Source organism: Patiria miniata, unplaced genomic scaffold (genome assembly GCF_015706575.1).
Source record: "Patiria miniata isolate m_02_andy unplaced genomic scaffold, ASM1570657v1 HiC_scaffold_20, whole genome shotgun sequence".
Classification (NCBI taxonomy): domain Eukaryota; kingdom Metazoa; phylum Echinodermata; class Asteroidea; order Valvatida; family Asterinidae; genus Patiria; species Patiria miniata.
The window spans coordinates 40,631,432-40,655,923 of NW_024037059.1; the positions used below are offsets into that span (position 1 = coordinate 40,631,432).

The window sequence follows — 24,492 nt, forward strand, 5'->3', positions numbered from 1 at the left end:
GATCCGAAGATCTGGCGCGAACTGTTTCGCACCAAAGTGACACACGACAGCGAAATCATTCGCAAATAACATCATTTTGCTTTAGAATTTCTCGATTTATCATCAGATCTCTGACGGAATCTATCCGGCCTGACCATGCAATTTGGTGGAGATCGGAAAAACACCCACCAGCGTCAGCAGAGAGGTCGGGGAAAGCCCCAACTTCGCGGCGGGGCCGACACAGCGCAGTACTCGCACCGGCTGCAGTTCTACCGGCTTCCGCCGACCGACAATATCTGCCTCAATGAATTCGAGGAATTTGCCATTTCTAGAGTGAAAGGTTGGAGAATTATTGTAAACAGTATATCTTTAGGATACTACAACACGTGGTATGTTATATATTTAGCCGCAGCTAATGAAACAAAAGAGACGATTTTGTGGGCCTTGGGCTACTTTTGAAATTGTCACTTTATGATGTTGTCAACTGTTTGACAGACTGTTTTGTTTACATCGTTCATGGTGTTAAAATTATGACATGTTCCTGAAAAACAGACAAGTATCATCTGCAAATTGGCTAATTAAAATAAGGTGTCCTTAGTATTAAAATAAAATAGATCAAATAGGCCTACTTAATGTTTAATCCAAAACATTTTTGTTTAACTTAAGTAATAAAAAAAATGATAGGCAAGCTTTTTTTTGCTAGTCCTATTTTTATTCATTTATTTTTTTTTTTTTTTTCAGTGCTGCGTCATGTAGAACAAGCCGGACAGAGCTATGTGAGGGGAACCGACAAGTACAAGGAATACATGGATAAGGAGCTTCGTCATCTCATGCCGCTGGCTGTCAGAAAGGTATCACTCATTATCAGCAGGCTTGGGTGGAGCTAGTATGTCACCCCCCCCCCCCCCCCCCCCCCCCCGGCCCCTCATTCCAAATTGTCTGCCCTAAGCAAAGCTTTGAATATCATTACATTTACAAACAATCTAATGACTGTTATTTATTCTGTGTTTTTTCCCTTGTGTAGGATTTGAAGGATGATTTTGAAGAAAGACGAAAAGATCACATTTCTCACTTCATCCTGAGATTGGCTTACTGCAAATCGTAAGTTTCACAAGTTCACTTCAGACGAAAACAACCATTTTAATGTTGGCACACCCTCAACGTTTCTCGAGGCCAATATCACACTAAAAGGGTCTTACGGACTCACACAAAAACACCCCAAACAGAGAGAGTGAGACAATAGCTTTCACATCATAAACAGAAAGAGGCTGTGGATATACTAAACATCTACTCAGATAAAATTAGTCATGTGTGTGTGCATTAATACAGGGAGGATCTGAGACGTTGGTTCATTGCTCAAGAAATGGACCTCTTCCGTTATCGCTTCTTGATGGAGACGGACAAGAGAGAAGTCGCTCGCTTCCTGCAAGAAAACGATCTGCACTTCACTCCTGTAAGTTGAATTTGAAATTGAATTTAAAGGACTGTGATTTCAACAGCTTGAAGACAAGAATTACTTGACAGTTTTATTGATTTCTTTTCTTTAGATTCCAGACGAAGAAAAACAGCAGATAGCCAAATACCTTTGTGCCAGTAGCTACAGCATGTCCATGGCCATGATTGAGCACACGGATTTCTACAAGGTATACAAGCAAGTCTTTGAAGTTTAAAGACACACTACATGTATTTGCACTTGCTTCAACTTTCTTAAAATGCAAAAGACACCCATACAAAATCTTAAATAGCTTGAAGCAGGTTTTGGCTGGCGAATCGAGTCCAATTTGAACTCAGATTTGAGCAATAAGTTTTAATGCCTCAATTTTTGGAAAAATTTACAAAAGATAAAAAAGTTATTCTTATTAAAATTTCTCTGAAGCAAGAGTCAACTATTTTTTAGTTTTTTTAAGTAAATTTTTAAGATCCCGAAAATGTAGCCTTTAAAACTGATTTTGCTCAAATTAATTCCCAGTATCTAGAGACGTATTTCTTTGGAGGTTTGCAAGTGATTCCAATTCCAATTTTTTGTTTGTAAAATCTTCCCCAGGTTCCGTTTACAGAAGCCTTGGATCTTGTGAGAGGTCGCAAGGTGTACCTTCACAGAGGCTGGGCTTATGTTCCTCACAACGACTTGGTCTCCATTATACTCAGTGCCTTCAGGTCTCACCTCTCACAAGCTCTGGCCGTAAGTTTTAATGTTGAGGTCCAAGAGTGTGTCAGCCACCAGTCTTTTTTTGTACCTCACTGACTGACTCACTGTTACTTGTGAGCCAGGCAGTGCTGTTGTATAGGATTCCCCAGTAACACCTATGAATAGGCTAAATTCCGCCCGTTGTGGACACCGGATGCATGAAAAGATTCTGGTGAATAGCCACTCTGAATCAATCGAATAGAATTTTGTGCACTCTCGGACCAGCTCGACTGGACTTGTCTTGAAGTGTTTTTCAGGAGTTGTCTGGTTTGATTTGCAGGTGACAGCCAGGAGCATCCCTCATCTTGAGGAAGACGATCGTCTTCTCCCGATGCTCAACAACCTCAGCAAGCAGTATCTGGGACAGAACTACAGCAGCGGCAAATCCAACACAGGCAAGATTGAGCTCAAGGACATGGACACGGTAAGAATCAACATTTGATCGACACTTTCACAGGGAATACAGGTTACTAGGTTAACTACCATAGAAACAATTCCAGTCAGTTCTGCCGAGTATTTTGAGCTTTTTTATAAAATTCTTTCAAATCCACAGCATGCCAGAAAGTCCTTCCCGCTCTGCATGCGACAGCTTCACTCCGCCCTCCGCGAGAACCACCATTTGCGCCACCACGGCCGCATGCAGTACGGTCTGTTCCTGAAGGGAATTGGCTTGACCCTAGAGCAAGCTCTAACATTCTGGAGGAGCGAATTCTCCAAGATCATGGATGGAGATAAGGTAGTTGGTTTTTTTTAAGTTGATTTCGCACATATATTTACGCTGCATACTTTTTCTGAAGCTTGTCGATTTAATGGATCATATAAGCCAGCTGGCACAAGCAAGTTTGATTGGCCAAGTGGTAAGACACCTGCACTAGTATGCAGGAGGTTTTGGGTTCAAGTCCCACCAGGTTAGCTTGTGAGGCTTTTTCCCACAAACCCTAAGAAAGCACGTTAAGTCAAAGAAGGGGCAACCCCAATATACAATTTATTCACTTACTTGGCAGGACTCGAACCTATGACCTCCTGCTTACTTGTTCAGATGTCGTAACCACTCTGATGGCACTCATTCAATAGACATTTGATAACAGTGAAAAAACAAATTGGCAAAAACAAAAAAGACCAATTTATAAATTAGCTCTACCTCTTGTACAAATGCTTATTGCAGGAAGCGTAAATTGCTTTTGCGAGGCAGAGTTTACTGCTTTGTTTTTCCTCTGTGCAGTTTGAGAAGCAATACTCCTACAATGTCCGCCATAGTTATGGTAAAGAAGGAAAGCGTACCGACTACACCCCGTATAGCTGTATGAAGATCATCATGACCAATGCTCCTGCAACTGGGGACCACCATGGTAAGAATTAAACCATCAAACTATCTCCATTCATTTCTTATAATGAAAATAAGGATTCCTCGAAAGCACCCAGACACTGTAGCTCGCAAGCCTGAAGAAACCTGAAGAGAGAAGACAATGAGAAGAAATTACAGTTTTAGAGGTGGGAGGAAAACTGCAGAAGGATATTCTGGGGAAAAAAAAACCATGGAATCAAGCAGGGACTGAAAACCCAATCCACATGTGGACCAGGGCAGGAATCGAACCCGGACCGTTCAGGTGGAAGGCGAGGAAAGAACCACTACGCCAACGTGACTAGATCATGAGATACACTCGACTATTGGTTGTGTGTAATAAAAATTGTCACCTAATCATGAGAACAATTGGGGGGAACTTGGATGCTTTCAGCAAGTGTTGCATATGCGTAGCAGTGCACACAGTACAAGCAACCAATAGTCAATTGAATGGGCGCAAAACCTGGCTGAACATCTTCTGAGGATTCAAACTTTTCATTTATTTCCACCGTAGGTTGTCCGTTCCGTCACACTGACAGCAACCTGCTCAAGCAGCGTCTCGCTGCATACAAGGTCAACCAGTCTGGAATAGATGAGGTAGGAAATGAAGTCTGCATCCCCAATAATAATCAGTAAAATGTCCAGTGGAATGTTCCGCCAGTTCTTAAGTTTAAGATACTCGTTATTAAACCATAGAGGTTGTTATTGGTCGTTAACCATTTAATTGAGGCTTTCCTTTGTCAGAATTTTTATGATGTCGCAACGACTGCGTCCTAATCATTACCTCAAATTCGGGCGATTCACAAAGCAGTGCGCCACCAAGAGTTTGCCATGCACAGTTTATTTTTCCCAGTGCATTGTGGGAGATAGTCGACAAATTCACAGTGCGGGACATTTGAAATTGTTAGTTTTTCCAGTCAGTAGTTTCGTAAGCGTATGATTCGAGTATATGTTTGCCCTTTGCTTTTCTTTTTATCAATGTGGTGAGATTGAAGTGCAACAAACAGTATTTTAAGGAGAATTTTATTCTCTTTCATGATACCCAAAAAATGGCCTCATTTGGACCGCTGCCTAGTTCTGTCTCATTTTGCCAAAACGCCTCGCATATGTTGTGACTTTAGGCCCTTCGAATCCACAGGGCCTATTATTTATTTAGAACTTTCCTAAACTATATCTGGAAAGTCTTGGATTGTTTTGGACTAAAAGTTGATTTCTTGAAACCAAACTTCTTTTCTTCAGATTATCGATCTTGTCAACAAATCTCACTATCAAGTTGCCTGCTCCAAGTACTTCATGCTGACACACAGCGTAAGTTTCACGTTTTCAACTCCATCAAAAATAGATTTTATTTCTAGTTTGAGTAAAAAAATTTAAGTGCAGCAGGAGTGGAAAAAATTGTTTCTCATTTTTTATTCCTTTTTTTTTGGCTTTTCATTTCATGAAACAATATTTGCTGATAACTTGTTGAATCTCAGCAAAATTGTACCCCAACTCAACTGAAACTTCTAAAAATGGTCGCATATTGTAAAGAAAGTTTACTTTTTTTAAATCTGCTATAATCTGCTATAATACAATCTTGTATTTGCAACAGAAAAGACCTAACACACATTTTTGCCTTCTTTCCATTCGAGGAAAATTTATATTATTTCACCTTTTTTTTTATTCGTCAACAGAGCGTCAAGACAGATGTTGCCATCCAACATCCTAATCAGTATTTCGAGGAGAGCCAGAAGATCTTGAGCGGAGACAAGAAATATGAGGGTGAGTCACTTTGCTTCATTGAATATTTATTAACATTAATCCAGATTTATGATGTGCGCAAATCCACTAAAAGTATTGTATGTTATTATTACCTCTGCTCATTCGGCCTATAAAGAATTCCAGAAACCATCGCACGTGCAGTCATTTGCATGTAACACCTGGAAATGTTCTCTTAATATTTTATTGTCCCTTTTTCATGACGCAGTAAAGAAAGTACGGTATGTTGAAGGTAGAAGATTTGTCTTTTGTGAAAACACATATGTAGCCAGCTTGTTTATAAATTCTTCTTGACGTTTTGGTAGCTCAGTTGGTAGAGCACCGGAACGGTATTCCGGAGGTCGCAGGTTCAAACCCCACTGCAGTCAATTTCTTTATGCAATTATATAAACATTTATGTAAACTTTGACTTTGAATTCATAAAGAAACACAATGAACATAATTTCCTACCCAGATTATGATCACACAGTAAGTGAACAATGTATACTGTAACTAAACCTGAACAAAATCAGCTCAAAAATTCTTTTATCAGCCGTAAAGAATTTAGACAGCTTTTTTATTTCCTCTTGCTATTACATCTGGTTAAAGAACCGCAAGGACTTGGTGATATATCTCAGCTGCTCATACCATTGTCAGGTTTCAGTGATAAGTTCCTGATATCCTGACGTCAATTCCTGTGGGGTGATTGTAAATTGGTCAAAATGAAACTAAAAGCTTTGTGGCATGTCCTGTTGAAGGGTTGTTTTACGGCTTATGTTTTATATTTTTCCAATCTTTGAAGTAACATTCTACCTATTAAATACCCAAATAAAAAAATAAAATTGATACTCCTTGCAAAAAAAATATGAAACAAGAGTAACTCTCAAAAGTCTTTGTCCACATGAGGAAATCAAATGTGATGGTTTTTAGGAAATCAAAAGTGTTTTTTTTTTTTTAAAGCCATGTCTTTTTTTTTATTTGGCCATCTCAAATTGTAAGTTGCATTGGATTATTTTTAAATATGGCTGTCAAACGAATTAAAACAAGTATATTGAGTTTTTTCATTTTTCCCTGATGATAATTCTTCAATTTTTTGAACAGTTATGTGGACAAATCCAAGGGAGGTTTCCCCAATGCCGGCACCTGAATATGTTATAAAAACTCCAGTTTCCATGACGCCTAGAATAACATAAAAATATCAGATTCCAAGTTATTTTAATTAAAGCATGTAGTATTGAAGCTCAGAGTTATTATGAGACAATATCCATTTCAAATCGGGTTGTTTTTAGTGGTGGGAGAAATCAGAGATTTCATAATCCGGTTATCCGAATTTCTTTCAAAGCGAATAATGGTTATCCGATTTCACCAGAAGTTCCCATTCAGTTCACAGTCATGCCAACAAATGAGGCGTGAGGTACTGCATGCAATGTCCTCCCGATAATTTGGTATGGTTTGCAGGATTCAGTGACCACTGGGCCTTTACAAAAACACTACAGAGCTGTAATGTTGAAAAAAATGGTTGGGAACTCTCGGATTTAAGTCGAATGTGCAGGCTATTCACACCTAAAAGACCACTAGCATGTGAATGCAGTTACAGTCAGAGACTATAGAGCAAATTGGGGAATGTTTCAGTTGTTTTCTTAAGCCTGTGTCCCGCAAAAATGGAAGGCTTAATTTTTTTTTAAAGGTTGGTTTGGAATATCCGTTTTCCAAAATTGAAACCGAAAATTTAAAAATCCAGATTTAATTCCACCACTATTGTTGTCTATCTCGATGTATGTTGTCAACAATGAGTAATTCTAATTTATCATGTCTCCAGGAAGCCCTATCATAATATGCATTGTTGAAAGTGTTGTCAATGTACCTGCTGCAAATATAGTCAAGTCTATTTAAATTTTATTTTGAAACACATGCACTGAAGACCCAAGTATTATCCATTTCACCTTTTGTTCATTGTAAGTTCCAAGAAACGTGCATGTAGTAAGACAGTAATCCATAGCTTAAAAGCTAATCATGTATGTCCAGTATACCCTGATCATAATCTACGCACATGAACACTGTGGAGACCTCATCATCAAGCAGTAAATTAATCGTGCATGACCCTGGCAGCTGGTGCTCATTGCAGTGGGCTCATTAAAACCCTTGTACTATCACAGTGGAGGTCGTCGCGTCTTATTCCTTGCAGATGTTTACATATGGTCCAGAAGATCTCAATCAATTGAATTCCTTATTGACGGGTCAAGCTAATAAATGAAGGGACCCCTTTGTATGGCTTGATGTAGGAATCTCATTTTTGTTTGTGTGTGGATGTTTGGCATTTGCATAGGCCTGATCTTAAATTAAATTGCTTGAAAATGTCATTAGCAGTATTGCAGGATTAATGTAAAGGCAAAAGTATACAGAAAAAATCAAGGTTAAAGATTTTAGAATAGTCTTCGTCCATCTCCTGAAATAAAATCTGATTACCCAAAAAAAAAAGAATAGGCCTATAAAAAAACACCACACACTAATGTTAACTAAAGATTTTTCTGAAAGTTATAAAACAGCTCATGCCTATTTTATTAACATTTTTACATAAAACATGAGAGTACAGTTGTAAAATTGGCTTTATAACACACACCACAGCGATAAGAATGGAATGACAAAAAAAATTACCACAAGTAACAAAACATGTTTACAAAACACATTGCAAATAATTTGCATAATTCTCTTTATATCGAGGGTCCAGTTGTACCCTGTACTTGTCAAAAAAATAATAAACAATTGTCATACAGTGTAATCAAACTCTTAATATACCAGCACCAACTAAAGACAGTAATCAAAGTATGAAACAAAAACAAGAGAACATCAACCTTGCCTATAGGAAAATCTTTCAGGAAAAAACATATTGATGAGTTCAAAAGGTCAATGACAAACCTATCAAGAATTGTTTCCCACCCATGTACATGTACTTAACAGTATTGCCAGCATGCAACTATAGGGCCAGGTGAACCTTACTGAGGCCAAGGTCATTGCTATTATTAATGAGGATGTAGAGTGATCGGGAAATAATTCATGAAATCATCAAGCTAAATCCTGAAACAACCGTGCATTCTTTCCTGTATGGGGTAACTGAAAGGATCTTCCTCATAAATCAACCCCAATGGGGTTGATTTATGAGGAAGATCCTTTCAAAAACAATCTGCTCCACAGAGGTTTTTTCTTGGCTACATTTCACTAACGTTGTACATGTTGTATTTACTTTAAAACCAAAAACAAATCGCCATATATCGATAAACTATGTGTGTAATTACTCACTATCAATCTACTTTTTTTTCATGTTGATGTTGCAAATTGATTAAGGTCAAAGGTCAAACATGCAAGCCTCTCTCTGATTTCAGAGAATTTGCAACAACAAAAATAACCTGGCTCCCTCACTTATCAAAAGATCATCTGTTTTGACAAGAAAGCTCGAGTCTGACATCGACAAATATGTACAGATCGGGGCAAACAAACTGGTCCACTGCTCTCCTTCAATCAAAATTATCCAGGTCATTAAATTTAATGAAAGGTCAGAACAAATACAGCACTGGTAACTTTGAGTCTAGCAGTTAGGCTACTGACATTGCATGCATCACTAAAGTCCAAACTACTCTAAACCTACGTATCTCCCATAGTTTGTGTACACAACATGCCAAGCATGGATTTACAGATAGCCGAGAATTACAAGTCACTATGGTAACCAATTATTTAAAATAGAGTCAGCCATTTAGAAAGTACGTGTACACAGCTGACCCGCTTGCATAAACTTTTTCATTCTGAAAATTATATCAACTGAACTAAACATTGCAGTAAAATGCGAGAGACTATTATCAATACCTCTGAAATCTCAAGCTGAAATTTAAAACATGCCAATTTAATTTAAAACATCAAATTTACGAACTATAAATACGAGTATGTTGAACATTAATGATGAACTTGTATTTAAAAGGTGCCAGAGAAAGTACTTATTCCAAACTTGCAGCAACGTTTTTCACAGGCTACCGAAACATCAAGAAATATACAAAATATAAAAATCCAAACACAAAAGACACTTCCCTTCTCACAAACTACGTAGTGCTTTGTACATGTACATGTATAAACTTTGTACAGGGTATTTAAGTTAAACAAAATATGCAGAACTAATTTCTTGATCAAATTTTATACCTAGAACTAGCAGCATTTACATGTAAAACTTACATCAGCAAATCTATATGTATTTCGAGAACAACACTAGTAAATGTTTACATTAATTATACTAGCAAGACATGTACATCAAGTAATTCCAATTATTCATAAAAAAAAAAAGTGAAGAGAAAATTTCGAAGCCTAGGCGTGCCCTGTCAAACTTGAACATTAATCTTTTATCTGAATTCACATATTCTATCAAGTAACGATTGTTTTGTTTAAAAAATACAAGAGTTGTGGGTGGGATCCAAAATAAACAAAAGGTCAATCTTATTGAATTAATTGGGAGACAGATTGTTTTTTCATTAATTGCGAGGAAAAAAAACGAACACAGGAAATTGTTCCAAGGACAGGACACTCGTGAAAGGCAGTTGCAACCTTATCAGTGACTCAGTGTCCTTAAAATTATCGTGGGTTCACGCTTCCTCGTTACACTGCAACGATATTTGTTTTTCAGAATTCACAATGCTTTATTGGATAGCGATGACAGGACTACTTGTCCCAAGAGTGATATATGAGAAGAATTCTTCATCTGTGCATATCCCCCCCCCCCCCACCACAAAAAGACAAATATATATCGCCAACTTAAAAAAAAGGTAATGTTTCTAGAACACTGTTTACATGTATGATCTGTGAAGAAGAAAAAATAATTGACATTCTGTATGAAGATTATATGTTAGTCTCAAAATAGCGAAACCAGACAATGACGTCGGCATTAATTTTAAAATGCTTCAGTGCTGTGCACTAGTACTGCAAAATGTCAGTGGCTGGAAAATTATGCAGTACATGTACATTGTAGTCAATTATGGTACACGTACTTTGACATTTAATAGAATTTAGTGTTGGCTTAGGTACAAGTACATGTCGGCTTAGTACTTCTAACCAGCTCAGCCATTTTCCCAATCCAGTTTGGTGAAAAGCTGACTTCATCAGCCCGCTTCATGAATTCCAACATTTCTATAACGAATGAATAAATATGAGATGTACAGGCTTGATACAGAGTCATGCATAATATTGATTTACATGTATGGATACGAAGGTTATGAATAAAATTCTGCCACCATATTGTTGTACCAGTATTTTTACATTGTCAACTTACCAAGTAATTACAATAAACTTACAGAGCAGTGTTTTTGATACTATGTAAATAATGAAAGGTTTGCGGAAACACCATGTGCGAATAATTTCTACGTGCATGTAGTAAGAGAATGGTTCTGAAAAGAACCAGAGGTATAAACTCGACGTTCCGGTCAGTATGGATACTATGTACAATTTCTTGGAAAAAAAATTGCAACATAATTACATGCATGTAATGTGAAAGTCGTTACAAATGCGTACATCTAGAGTGCGATGTGTTATGAAGGTTTTTAAAATATTCATTACTGAATTTAGGCAGTCGTTAATAAGTTTCACCATGCAAAGCCATATATTATTATTAGTGAAGAGCAAGACAAAATCCCTTTTCATAATTGGGTGATTTTCTTCCTATACTTGCACAATGTTTTACTACAAATTACATTTTTAGTACAATTCAAAATTTTAAAATGGTTACTGCCATATTTTAAAATTGCAACAATTAGAGGTATGCTATTTTCAGGCACGCAACTTTTCCTCGGATCAGCTGATTTCCTCTTTTTTTACTTCCCATGTGTGCCATTGACAATAGAAAAACACTGTACAAAGTCTGGGAAAAATTTGAATTTCCTCTTTTTTTGTGATTTCCCAGTTGCATGCCTGTATTTTGTTCTCCTGGGAAACTGCTCTCCACACCCCCCATCGTATTATTGATCGTGTACATGTACGTGGATTCAGGGCCACATCATCTGTACTCTCTTGTTCCCCGAGTCACACACAACCACCTGTCCATCACTGGTCGACGCAATACCAATTGGCTCATCAAATTGACTCTTCTCTTGCCCATGAGTGCCCAGACTAACTGCAAACGATCCAGAAGGATTGTAGACCTCAACACGGTGATTGCCGCTGCTGGCAACGAAGAGGTACCCACTTGGGTCGATCGTGATACCCGAGGGGCAGTTAAGTTGACCGGGACCTGTCCCCCACTCCCCAAACTGATAGAGGAATGTTCCGTGACTGCTGAACATCTGAACACAGTGCTTGCCTGAATCTGTGATCAGGAGCTCACCACCTGGCGACACCACCAGATGGGATGGGCAAATAAAGTTGCCCTCACTGGCACCTTCCTTACCGATTTGCCGTAGGTAGTTGCCTTCCGGAGAGAAGACCTTCACGCAGTGATTGTTGGTGTCACAGACAAAGATGTTGTCAGAAGCATCACAAGCCACACCCAGGGGACCATTGAACTGGTTGACCTGTGATCCTCTTGTTCCAAACTGAGAGATGAACTGCCCGTTCACGTCCCAGATTTGGATGCGGTGGTTCCACCAATCGGACACAATCATCTGCCGTCTGCTGTTGAGACAAATGGCTTTAGGAAACTGGAACTGGCCTTGTCCGTTGCCTTTGGTCCCGATGCTCTTCACTAACTGACCAGCCTCGGTTACCATGGTGATGCAGTGGCTCCTTTCATCTACGACAGCCATGAGATTTTGTGGGAGGACAGCTACTCCAGTTGGCCTTTCGAAAAATGACCCTCCGAACCAACCGCTACCAATAACTGCAACTTCTTTGGCACCGTCTTTGCCAAACCTACGAGATCTTGATCCAATTGTGTCAAACTTTACCCACGTGCTCTTGCCACCCAGACTGGAACTGGAATCAGCACTCATGCTACGAGGACGATTGGGTTGGGTGGCTTTGACTCTGCGAGGTGGCAGTGGAGGAATGGGTCCTTCCGGGGACACCACTCTAGATTGCTTGGAACCATTTGAGCCAATACTCAAGCTTGCTGGCCTGCTCTGCATTGAGCTCTGCTCTCTTATGGAAGCTAGAGATGGACTTGGATCACGTGAGGCAGTCGAAGGGCCTGTGGTGAAATCAATAGATCCATGCCGGGTGTAATTGCTCAAGCTTGGTCTTGCTGGCAGGGCTGGTGTGCCTGTGGGAGGCGTTGATTTGTCCAGAGATGCATGCTTTGTCAGGGCAGGATTACGAGTAGCATCACCCGATGCAGGACTTCGAGATACAGGAACAGTGCTACTGGGAATTGGGCCGGGTACAGGTATTCTTCTGGGAGGGACACTACCGTCTGAAGGATTTTGTGGCCTGTTAGGTCCACCTGTCTTTGATGGTGACTCTGCTGTTGGTGAGAATGGGTTTCTGCTTATTGATGTTTCTCCTGGTTTTCTAGCAGTAGCCGGACTGCTCTCTGAACGTTCCTTAGCACTGTCTCCGGGGCTTGGAGCTGGTGACGGATTCCCACTTAGTACAAACATGCTGCCGGTGCTGTCTCTACGGATGGGTGCTCCTGCTGCTGCTGATGGGGTGGCATTTGAAGTCTGAGCCTCAGCGACTGGATTCATGTTTGGGACAGTCTGGGAGCGATTTCTGCTGGCAAGCAGTGGGGAAGCCGATCTTGATGAAGCCCTGGATGATGATGGACTCCCATCCTGTTGCTGCATATTGGGTGTGCTCGTGACGTGAGGTAAGGATTTGTTCATATTTGCCATGGAGATCTCAGGCGTCGAGTGCTTCCTTGTATAAGCTGGAGGTGTTCCTGAACTGGTGGGTGTTCCAGGAGGTGTGCTCCCAGCGACGGTTGTTATAGCACTGGATGAGGGGTTTTGCAGCTGAAGGATGATCGCACTGCTCGGCTTGTTCCTACTTTTGTCCATGCTGGTGGCTTGCAAGACTCCATAGGAATTGATGCTCACTGAGAGTTGGGCTCGGTTTGGATCAGTGAATGAAATTTCGCGCAGGTTTTCATCGATGGTGAGAGCGTACTGCTCAATTTGTTGGGTGTACCGTTGACAGACAGTCAGCAATTGATTGTACTGGTCCTGCGTGGGCTGCTGACTCGTCAAAATGGATTCCCGCATTGCTGCAAAGTCTCTTTGAAACTTCTGGAGGTACTGATAGGCACTGGCCTTCTGGGTATCCATCAGGTTCAGCTCCTCTTGCCTCATCGCAGCAAGTTGCTTAATGACGGCCTCCTTTCGGATCTGCAGGTCGCGAGCACGAGACTCAAACGCACCGTCCACCTGGCTCTTCACGGCGAGAAATTTCTCCTCTACTTTCTGCCTCTTTTTGTCGATGCTGGCTAGGTCTCCGGCCTTCTGTTGGAGTCTCTGGGCCAGTTCGGCAATCGCTTTCCGGACACTGTCATCTGCAGCTTTTTCCTGAGCGGACTCTGAAGATGTCTCACTTGAATTTGAGGAGGGAGCTGATTTCTTGTGGACGTCCAGCAAGGCGAGCATGGTGAAGTTATTCGGCAGTTGCTGAGCACCCCCAGGAGGACTTTTATGCTGCTGGCGACACTGGGGACAAGCTATCGTGCCCTGTTTGTCCAACTGCACCAGACACACTCGGCAAAAAGTGTGTTGGCATGGCAACAACTTGGGCCATCTGTTGGAGGAGTCGAACAGTTCCAAGCACATCGGGCATTCTAGAATTCTTTGCAGGTCTTCAGCCATGTTGATCAGAGGATGGTTTTACAATTGACACAATTTTTGAATCACCTGAAAGAAAAAAAATCAAGAAAAATCAAGATTAGAAATATAACAAATGGTCCAGATTCTGGTGTAATTTTGATTTAGGAAGCATCTCAAAAGTCAGGAATGCTCGCAGTCCACTTTTTTATCGGAATGCCAGAGTTTATTGAAACTTGTTGTGTTCCGACTGAAACACTCCCAAGTTAAGTAGGGAACTAAAAGATCTGACCGAGGGTCGAGTTTTTGATGGAGTCTAAGAAATTGGACATCAGCTTAGTCTTTCATCATTGACAAGCTGACATAAACAAGCTGACAATCAATTTTTGTTCCAAACTTTAGATGAGTAAAAAGAAATAATGTTGAAGTTTGAAAAAAGTCCGAGTAGCCAACTTTGAAACTGAATTTGTATTTCCACTTCTGGTACAACTATAGAATGCAGGGCCACTTTACTCTACATCCGCGCCTCCGTACGGCTGCGTGGAGGCGTGGAACCGCAGTCGACCTACCTCTGAAAATCGATCGTGGAGTCGTGGAGCCGCAGAAAATTGCGCCCTCTATCGGTGCGCGTCTCTGCGACTCCGCGACTCCGCGCCTCCACCACTGAGAGACAGTGCCCCGTCGCCCTCCCCCCCCTTCCTAATTTGCGCGCCCAATTAAAGCGACTCTGCGACTCCGCGACTCCGCGCCTCCGCGACTCCAGACAGTGCCCCGTCGCCCTCCCCCCTTCCTAATTGGCCCGCCCAATTAAAGTGACTCTGCGACTCCCCGACTCCGCGCCTCCGCGACTCCAGACAGTGCCCCGTCGCCCTCCCCCCCCCTTCCTAATTGGCCCGCCCAATTAAAGTGACTCTGCGACTCCCCGACTCCGCGCCTCCGCGACTCCAGACAGTGCCCTGTCGCCCTCCTCCCTTCCTAATTGGCCCGCCCATTTAAAATGGATATGGATGCTTCGTTCTCAAAAAGATTCCGCCGAGAATTGCGCCCTCTATCGGTACGCGTCTCTGCGACTCCGCGACTCCGCGCCTCCGCCACTCCAGTGCCCCGCGTCTCCGCGATTCTGCGACTCCAAGACTCCGCGCCTCCGCCGCTCCAGACAGTGCCCCCAACACATTTACAAGCACGCCCTCCCTTCCGATCCTTCATGAGAAGCTTTGAAGACAAGTGCAGTGCATTCCTTCGCTGTACTTAGCACTTTTTTGCAGGTTTGCATATCTATTACTCCTATTCCATCCACGCCTCCAGGCAAAATAAAAAACCTTGCTTCGGCGTGGCCCTGCATTCTATAGTTGCTCCCCACTTCTTATGAAAAATGTTGCTTCGGCTACTTTTGTCAAAAAAGTTTTAAAACAAATCCCAATTTTAATGTCATCAACTTAACTAAATCCGAGTACAAAAAAAAACACAATTTCTTGTCCAGCCTTTTAAAATGAAGGGGGAGGGTGCTTTTTTTTTCCACCCGCCAAATTCACTCATTTTTGTGACAGCGGTACTGAAAATGAAACTGTTTGCTAGGCAACCCACCCCAAATGCTGTAACCACAAAATGTCTGGCAGGCGAGAAAGGCAAACTAGTACTACTAGAAGCTAGGGTATGGAGGTGATTAGTACCGTGTCGGGAACTTTTACGAAGGCGTGTGTGCATGCGTAAGAAGTGTACACGTACGTACACTGTATGTCACTAATTTCTGTACAAAATGTATGACGTTAATCGTTATGCCCCCCTAACCGTTTTGTCAAACATTCAAAAAGTCGATGTGAGTTACCACAACAAATTGGAAAACTCACCCTTTGTAGAGAAGATTTCGGATGTGCGAATTCTCATCATCCGCGTATAAGTTTCGATCTGCCAAATTCCATTGCGTTGAGGCTGTTTCAACGGCCACTTTCCGTGTGGGAATTTCCGCAATTCAACCGCTTCACCTTCGGCCCCGCAATAGTAGCGTTATAAGCGAGGGAGTGCATGCAGTGTACGTGTGCACAACATGCAATGCATGGGACGTGTGACCCGAATAGAATTACTTCCGGTTGACCGAGCAGCGACACAGTGACGTCACATGCTTGGCTGCCCGTCAAGCGGAACAAAAAAATTCCTTAGGGGCCATTCGTTGTATCCAATTTCGAAGTCTCGAGCTTTCATAATTTGCACGTGGAAAAAAAACATACACGACTCACCAGGCGGCCTTTCTTGGGAAACAAGAAGTTATTAATTACTTTTAGTGACGTAAATTGGGCGGGCGCGGTGGAAATATGCGCTTCGGTTTTCCCCCTTTTTTTCCAGACCGTCCAATTTCGATGACTCATCATCCCCAGTTGCTTTGGCTATAACCCAAGCGTGAACTCGTGACAAGATGGAATATACGATCGGATCAATAGTCGTTCTAGAATATTTCCAAAGTGTTTTTCGAGTTGCATAAATTGCAGGAAAAATTGTATGAAATGAATGGCATAAATCGTCGAAATTCTGTGGCGAATGAACTGCATGTACTATGCAGGGGTCCAAATCCAAAAACAAGTTTTTAAAATATGCCGCTGATAATGCATCGTCCATAACCTCCCGATTTCCTAAATGTTAACAAAGGGAATTTTTTTTAACTAAAACACAAACAAAACAGGTATCCCTGTTAATAGAACAGGAAGGTAACCTCCCCCCACAAAAAAAAATACCCGTCATATGAAATCTCCCTGATTTATCAATGACTTTTTTTTGTTCTCGTGTTTGTTTTAAATTTTGCGTTTGATGGAAATAAATGTACATCATACATGTAATCAAAACTGGAATTGATAATTAAAAACGATTTTTATCAGAGACAAAGAATCAAATACCTGGAGTTGCTTATGAATTTGGTCCTGTTTACAGCAAGTCAAAATTTGTGAAAGTTGAACGAAATTGACTGGAGCGGGGATTGAACCAGTGACCTCCGGATAACCGTTCCTTTGCTAGAGTAAACAAAATTGTGTATTTTTTTTTATATGTATATCAGATACGATTTTCATGAATTTAGGAAGAAATTAATTACGAGCAAAATTCCCAAGAAATTAAAGTTCATTCTTTGCAGTTTTAGAATTTTTAACTCCCGCCCAGTACAAGTTTGCCAAGCAAGCCTTTTTGGACATGCAGTACACCCAAAAGGCTTCAATATTCGCTTGAAGATAATGCCCCATGTTTACTGCATGGACATTACTACATGTACACGGACGAGCAACCACACACTCCAAGAATCCTTATCTATTTTAACACTCAATTTATCATCTCTCTTCGCCTCTAGGATCCAGCAGATACACCTCATCCCGTCCCATGAGCCAGCCGGCGCCGAGTCCTCGCTTGTCTTCCCAGATGTCTTCGGAACCCACCTCCCAAACCCAGTCCTCTGGCCAAGACCAGTTTGACGACGAGCTCAACATGTCTTTTGAGGAGCTGGAGGCCATGGAAAAAGAAGCTATGGCGAGCGCAACCACAGCATAAATGGGTCGAGGTCAAATTTGATTGAAAAAGGAAGCAATGCCATTCCTTTTCTCTGTACGATTTTCGCAAGTTTATATTGAACATGGGGAAAAAGTAATATTTAACCAGGCATTTGCCAGCTTTATAAATGATTTGACCCTTTTCAATTTTTGTAGACAGGATACATTTCATGTTCTTTGCTATCATGACCAAGTCTACTTTATAATTTTCAACGAGTTGGCCTAAAGTTTGTAACAATTTAAAACAGCCTCAAGACTCAAAATACCATATGTGATGTCTGTTCCTGTCACTCTGTGTCTTGATTGCAATCAAGTTAATCATACAACAAAATACATGTACAGTGGAACACCTTTATAACAAGGTCCTTGGGACTTTACAAATTACCTTGTTATAACAGGTACCTTGAATTAACAGTAATGGAAAACAAAGAAAAACAAAGAACTTGGACCTAAAATTGTGCTGGTTATAAGTATGACGTTGTATTAACAGTGCTCTTCTTATCAGGGTTTGACTGAATATGTATATCTAAACAGATTCAGTGAAATTTTGTCAAGGCCTTCTAGAATCCAAGGCATTTATTCTAGTTAAATGATCATTAACAAATTTTGTTGTAAAAATATTCTTTGCAACATGTTTTTGTAACATGCATTCTTTCTATCAAGTACAGTTTACATGCTTGTCACATGTATCGTATTTAGTTTACCATTCCTTTGTACTGTTTATTTAAGTTCCTGTTTTAAGAAGACAAAGTAATAAAAACACAGGTACAAATAACATTTTTTTTTGCTTTTTACATTTTATTTGTTTTCCCCATGGACGTGAACACTGGTGTTTACATTTCCGGTTGTAATTTTCTTCAGGTATAATGTGAACAGTTAGTACACTGCGTCATGATTCCCAAGATGGTAGATCATTCTGTAGTAGGGGTTTTCCGGTGGGGTTCAATATTTTTATTAGCGTCCCTTGAAGTAGTCGTTCAAGACATCAACTGCTGCAGACTCTTTGCCATAATCCTGCGACAAACCAGAGAGAAAACAAGTAAATAAGCAAGAACTACAAAGTTACTTTTGTTTCGTTTTTCAAAGGAACCACAGTGGGAAGTGACTCGGTGAATTATAACAATGCTAGGAAAAGTTGAACAATGAAATTGACTGGAGCGGGACTTGAACCTGCAACCTCCGGATTACTGTTTCAGTGCTCTACCAACTGCGCCATCCAGCCATATGTTGGCGGTTCCCCAATTCGCCAATATCTTTGTTCAAGGGGCGCTAGTCAGAAGCCATGAAGCCATAAAATTCTACATTCAACTTTCAAAAATGTTACTTTTGTGGCTAAACCCTCGTGTACTGGAGTGGAAACTACAAGTACATTGTACACATATGCAACACGGTCCTCAGACAAACATTTGGGTTCTTGTTTAGATCTTCCTCAACCACTGCGGTCAGAAGAGGGTGCTTGAGTCTGTCATCACAGGACACATGCATGTTACGTGTTCTGCCGAATCAATTATCTCTGACAACCGAAATTGTGCCAGAGATTCTTTAAATGTTCAGGAACGCAAACTTTATTTCTCATGGACGCTGTCGTGGTTGCTGTCCTTGACGCTGTCGTGGTTGCTGTCCTTGACGCTGTCGTCGTGGACACTGCCATGGCACAAGATTTTAATTTGATAATCAGCGAGTTTCATTCACATCATGACTTACGGCCTGTTTCAATTCATATCTGGGACGAGTTCCGGACAAGTCGTGGGGAGAATCATTCACTCTGTCTGGAAGAAGCTCTGCATTTGTCCCGTACGTTTTCCAGGGATATGTTCATTAGCAACTGCTTGACTCGCCAATACTGATGACTTCATTGCGGGAAGATTGCGGGGAAGTTGCTCAGAATCCTGCAACTTAATCCAATAACAATGTCCACAACTTGTCTGGAATTCATCCCGGATGTGAATTGAGACGGTCCTTAAGGACATACCTTAACCACAACACAGCTGCATGCGACCACCTTTCTGGCTTTGCCTTCCTTGTCAATCTTGCAGAGTCCGGACCACTCGCCCAGCTTCTTGTTGTCGTCAACCTGAAAGCAAAAAGTCATCAAGATCTCTTTTTATAATGTTGTTATCCGCTGGGTTAATGTATTGATAACCACTTCAAGAAACTACCCAAAAGCAATTAAAGTGCGATTATTCTTAAAGGAAATAACTACAGGTTTGTGTATGGTGGAAGCATTGTCTAGTGGGCAGGGACTTGTGATTGGAGAGTTAGGGGTTAGAATCCAGCTGCTAGCCTTGTGCTGTGTCCACAGGCAAGATATTTTACCATGTTTAGCCTCTCTCCATCCAGGAATTTATATGGGTACCGGCCTCCCAACTAGGAATGAAATACATTCGTAGGACAACGGTAGCGAGAAATAAACAAGCGTGATGGGACACATCGGCTCAATACTGCCCCAAGCTTTACTAAATTTGCCCAGTCGCAAATTTACCTTGTACAGGTTGATGGAGTGTTCAGCGCAGAGAGCCTCAACAAGCTTCTTGTACATGGCCTCGTCACAGTTGTTTGCTAAGACACACAGATGGGCTTGACGTCTGCAAAACAAGAATGAAGAAAAAGCCACCAGATAAAACCAAACCAGGTACACCACAAGTAAGATTTGAGGCTTTGCATGGTGGAGATACTAAATAATGAAAGGTTTGCGGAAACACCATGAGCGAATAATTTCTCAACTAAGAGAATGGTTCTGAAAAGAACCAGAGGTATAAACTCTATGTTCCGGTCAGTATGCTCTGACCGTTTTCATATAAACCACTCTCCTGAAGACGGTCAGAGCATACTGACCAGAACGTCGAGTTTATACCTCTGGTTCTTTTCAGAACCATTCTCTTAGTTGAGAAATTATTCGCACATGGTGTTTCCGCAAACCTTTCATTATTCAGGTACACCACATTGGTTGATTCTGTCAGTCAAAAGCTTGCACAAATCTTGTTAAATTTAAATTCATAAATGGTAAATATATGGAGGATCTGGCTTTCTGACTCTAATGGTTGCAACCTCAGACAAACATTTGGGTTCTTGTTATAAAATTTTCTTCAGCCACTCCGGTCAGTAGAAGGAGCTTGGGTTTGTCATCATAGGAGGCCAAGATGTTTATAATTTCTGAGAATTCCCAGGAATATAATTCCGGGTATCAAGAAACAATAAAACAGACATAAAGTTTGAAGCAAAAAAATGGTACCAGTGGCTTGAGAGAAGTTTGTAATATTCAAAAACCTCATGTTTAACAATATCAAACTCTTTAAAAGTGATTCAATTCTTCTCGATTTTGAAGAATGCAGAAAGTTGAATTCTTCTGAATGCTGAGATGGTGTTTCAGCATAAGGTGGTTGATGCCTTAAGGTGGAGTTTCTTACTTGTCCAGAGCCTTGGCGGCTTCATGGAGACCTCTTGCCAGGCCGTCATGGATGAGGGACGTCTTCAAGACTTCTTGTAAGGCAGTGATCACGTCCATGGGTCCGCCACCGACGGCAGCAGCAGCCGGGGCTGGGGTTGGTCCATCTCTAGAGGTCCACAAAAGAAAGAATGCATTTCAGATTGTTTAATTTAAGCCGGTCTGACAAAACCCCAATCTTTTTTAAAAGTTGCCATGGTCATGATGCTGCGGCAATGCTGTCAAAATCTTAAAAAAAAAAAAACAAGATTGGCCATTAACCCTAACCAACCTCACTCCTCCAAAATCCTCCTGGCGGTTTTGGAGGATTCTAGAGGATTGAGGATGAATGGTGATTGAATCAAATGAGGATTCTGGAGGATTGAGGATGAATGGTGATTGAAGCACATGAGGATTTTGGAGGATTGAGGATGAATGGTGATTGAAGCACATGAGGATTTTGGAGGATTGAGGATGAATGGTGAATGAAGCACAAGAGGATTTTGGAAGATTGAGGATGAATGCATTTTGAGGCAGGACTATCTGATGATTTTGAAGGATTTGGCGTTGGTTATCCTTCATTTAAACACGAGTGCAAAGTTTTGGGATGAGGAGGATTTTGGAGGATTGAGGATGAATGCATTTTGAGGCAGGACTGTCTGACAATTTTGAAAAATTTAGGCGGAGTTGCAAAATTTTGGAGGATTTTGGAGGATTGAGGATGGTTGTAAGCAACAAGGGCCTAGGGGGTTAGGGTTAAAGTTGCCATGGTCATGATGCTGCGGCAATGCTGTCAAAATCTTTAAAAAAAAAAGACAGACTGGCCATTGACATACTTTAAACGTTGCGTGTGTCCACTAGCAAAAATACTGCTTCTTGTGACCACCATGTTAAGCAAACATTCAGGCAAATGGCTGGTCTAGGATTAATCAGGCATGCAACTTGGAAGTGACAAAAAAAGGAAGAAACTTTGATTCTTACAAGACTCTGTACAGTGTTTTCAATTTTTAATGGCATAAGTCAATATGTAAGTCAAGTGTGAAGTTAAAAAAAACTAGGAAATCAGCTGATCCGACGGTATTCTAAAGGGAGGGTGGGCTTGCTTGTGATCGGGCACTGGATTTGTGGAGGCACGGATCTTTGGAATGGATCTGGGAATGCCTTCGATACCGGTAGAGGGCGCAATTCTCTGAGGTTTGTCGACTTCACCTCCATGCAGCCATACGGATGCAAGGATATATAATGGAGTGGCCCTGTATTCTATAAGTTGTACCCAATCGGTAAAAACCAACAATGACCAAAAATTAAAAACCAGCAATGACCATAATCTTGTGACAAAACAAAGTGAAAAACAAGTTAAGCAAGGACTACTAAGTTACTTTTGTGGCTAAATTCTCGTATACTGAAGTGGAAAATACAAGTAAGTGTGGTCCTCAGACAAACATTTGGGTTCTTGTTTAGATCTTCCTCAACCACTGCGGTCAGAAGAGGGTGCTTGAGTTTGTCATCACAGGACACATGCATGTTACGTGTGCTGCCAAATCAATTATCTCCGACAACCGAAAATGGTTTAAAACATCCATCATGATCGTCATCGGGCACTGGATCTGTGGAGGTGCAGATCTTCGGATCTGGGAATGCCTTTGATACCGGTAGTGGGCGCAATTCTCGGAGGTTGGTCGGCTGCGCCTCCACGCAGCCATGGATGCGCAGATATATAAAGTGGCCCTGTATTCTATAGTTACTTGTAGTACCCAATCGTTAAATTAAAAACCAACAATTACCAAAAATTTAAAAACCAACAACGAACCCCCCCCCCCCCCCCCCAAAAAAACCCTCACATTTATTATTTTGGGACCACCGTGAGGCATATCGCATGATCCCCCCCCCCCCCCCCCCAAAAAAAAACGTCCTGTTACTTTTTCCATGTTTTTTTACTAAATTTTAGAGATGTGTACACCTGAACAGTTTTTCCGTATTTGTTACGTCTCACTCTCATGATTGACTCAGTACTAGACTTTCAAGCCCCCCCCCCCATCCCCCCAATTCGTCCCTATGCATATACGATCGAACACATGGCGCCCAAAAGCAGTTGTCATAGAGGGCGTACATGATTACATTCAACAACCATTACACACGAAACCACTCACCCTTCCGCGTCAGACATGGTTTCAGCGGACGTCCTCGCTGAAAAAATAAACATACAAATATGATCTTTATTATATATTTCATCATGAAGTTGATTATTATACGAGGATGAATCCTGGAAAGGGCCGATTTTGGACGATTTCTCTGAGCACACTTACAATGGCACAACCGATCTTGTTCACAAAGTTGAAAGAGGGCGCTATGTACACAAATTTAACATGGCATAGACTCGCCGTATGAGGGGGCTCTGCATATCATGCGGTGACCAGTCTTCGTCGCCTTGATTTCAGTGGGGTTTTTTTTCGTGAAGTTTCAGTGAGTAGTATAGTAATACTCGCCCGCAGCATACGTGATGCCCGATTTCCATCAAATGTCTCGCTAAATTCAAAAGGCAAAACAAGTCATGGGAACACTGTTGATAGTTGGCTTGGATGCCCGTTATCGCGTTGCTAATTCACTTTCCCAATCCAGCCCACACGATCCAGGCACAATTCCTAGGCTACCCCCCCCCCCCCCCCCCCACGTGGGACGAAAAGCCACAAACAATAATTTCATTGTACAAAAACATGTGAACGTTTTTATTGTCAACTTCATAACATTAAAATGACGTAGGCTTAATTTCTAAAGTGAAACGGAAACAAAACATGTTGAATTTCAATACGATTGACGTGCATATCGTGCATGAATGACAACTCATGTTAATCTGCTGTTGCTCTGAAACATTCCTTTTCACAATTTATATTTTTTGGGGGGCTTAATTTTGTTATTTATGTATAAATACTGAACAAGTAATTTTTGCGTGTCCTCAATATACCTTCTAAATAAAATCACCGACTTCATGATTCAATAAATAAACACTGGGAAAAAACCAAGTTGACTTCCTACCGCACACTTGGCTTATAAATGCACACAATCGATCAGAAACACTAATTATAACCCAACAAGACTTATTACTTACCCGTTTCAGACTCGGACGCTGAACCCGTTGAAAACAATTTGAAAGTCACTCTTTGGTCTCAGACAGGCAAAGTTAATATATTATTTGTTTCCATAACCACAAGGACTGAAAGAAAGATGTGATGTGGAATATTTCCGCACGATCACTGCAACTGTCGACCTTTCTACACAGTCGCTATTTGTCATACATCCTTATTTTGTACATAATTATAAACTCTCCGTTACATTTTGGTTCAGCGCGAGTCTGGAACGCTAGTCTTAATATCGGGTGTTAAATTTTATCCAGTAAGCCCCGCCCATTGCGCACGTGGGCAAATTAACACGTGCTCCTCTCCAATGCCACATTTTCCTGCCGCGCGCATCATACGCGCGCGCGTGCACGCATGTCGGACTTTTGTGCACGCATGTCGGACATAAATCACGGCGTCACATGAAAATCCGACTCCTATGAAAATCGGACCCCTTTTTCCCTTTTATTG

The 24,492-nt window shown here is 41.3% G+C and overlaps 3 protein-coding genes across 3 annotated transcripts; 1 reads left to right on the forward strand and 2 right to left on the reverse strand.

Moving 5' to 3' along the window:
• LOC119729196 (DNA primase large subunit-like) lies at window positions 1-17,550 on the forward strand. The gene is made up of 13 exons (XM_038201756.1): window positions 1-319; window positions 721-830; window positions 1,004-1,080; window positions 1,309-1,432; window positions 1,527-1,622; window positions 2,024-2,161; window positions 2,448-2,591; window positions 2,721-2,903; window positions 3,390-3,516; window positions 4,024-4,106; window positions 4,749-4,817; window positions 5,183-5,270; window positions 17,289-17,550. The coding sequence occupies exons 1-13, from the start codon at window positions 136-138 to the stop codon at window positions 17,483-17,485; spliced, it is 1,620 nt and encodes a 539-aa protein (XP_038057684.1). The 5' UTR covers window positions 1-135; the 3' UTR covers window positions 17,486-17,550.
• LOC119729195 (tripartite motif-containing protein 3-like) lies at window positions 10,711-15,997 on the reverse strand. Its single transcript, XM_038201755.1, has 3 exons — window positions 15,808-15,997; window positions 11,193-14,050; window positions 10,711-11,043 (listed from the first exon to the last, which is right to left on the reverse strand). The coding sequence occupies exon 2, from the start codon at window positions 14,003-14,005 to the stop codon at window positions 11,261-11,263; it is 2,745 nt and encodes a 914-aa protein (XP_038057683.1). The 5' UTR covers window positions 14,006-14,050; window positions 15,808-15,997; the 3' UTR covers window positions 10,711-11,043; window positions 11,193-11,260.
• A 711-nt stretch (window positions 17,551-18,261) lies between the features above and the next one.
• LOC119729200 (40S ribosomal protein S12-like) lies at window positions 18,262-23,347 on the reverse strand. The gene is made up of 6 exons (XM_038201766.1): window positions 23,215-23,347; window positions 23,059-23,095; window positions 20,892-21,038; window positions 19,967-20,069; window positions 19,457-19,558; window positions 18,262-18,498 (listed from the first exon to the last, which is right to left on the reverse strand). The coding sequence occupies exons 2-6, from the start codon at window positions 23,073-23,075 to the stop codon at window positions 18,439-18,441; spliced, it is 429 nt and encodes a 142-aa protein (XP_038057694.1). The 5' UTR covers window positions 23,076-23,095; window positions 23,215-23,347; the 3' UTR covers window positions 18,262-18,438.
• Window positions 23,348-24,492: the final 1,145 nt, after the last annotated feature.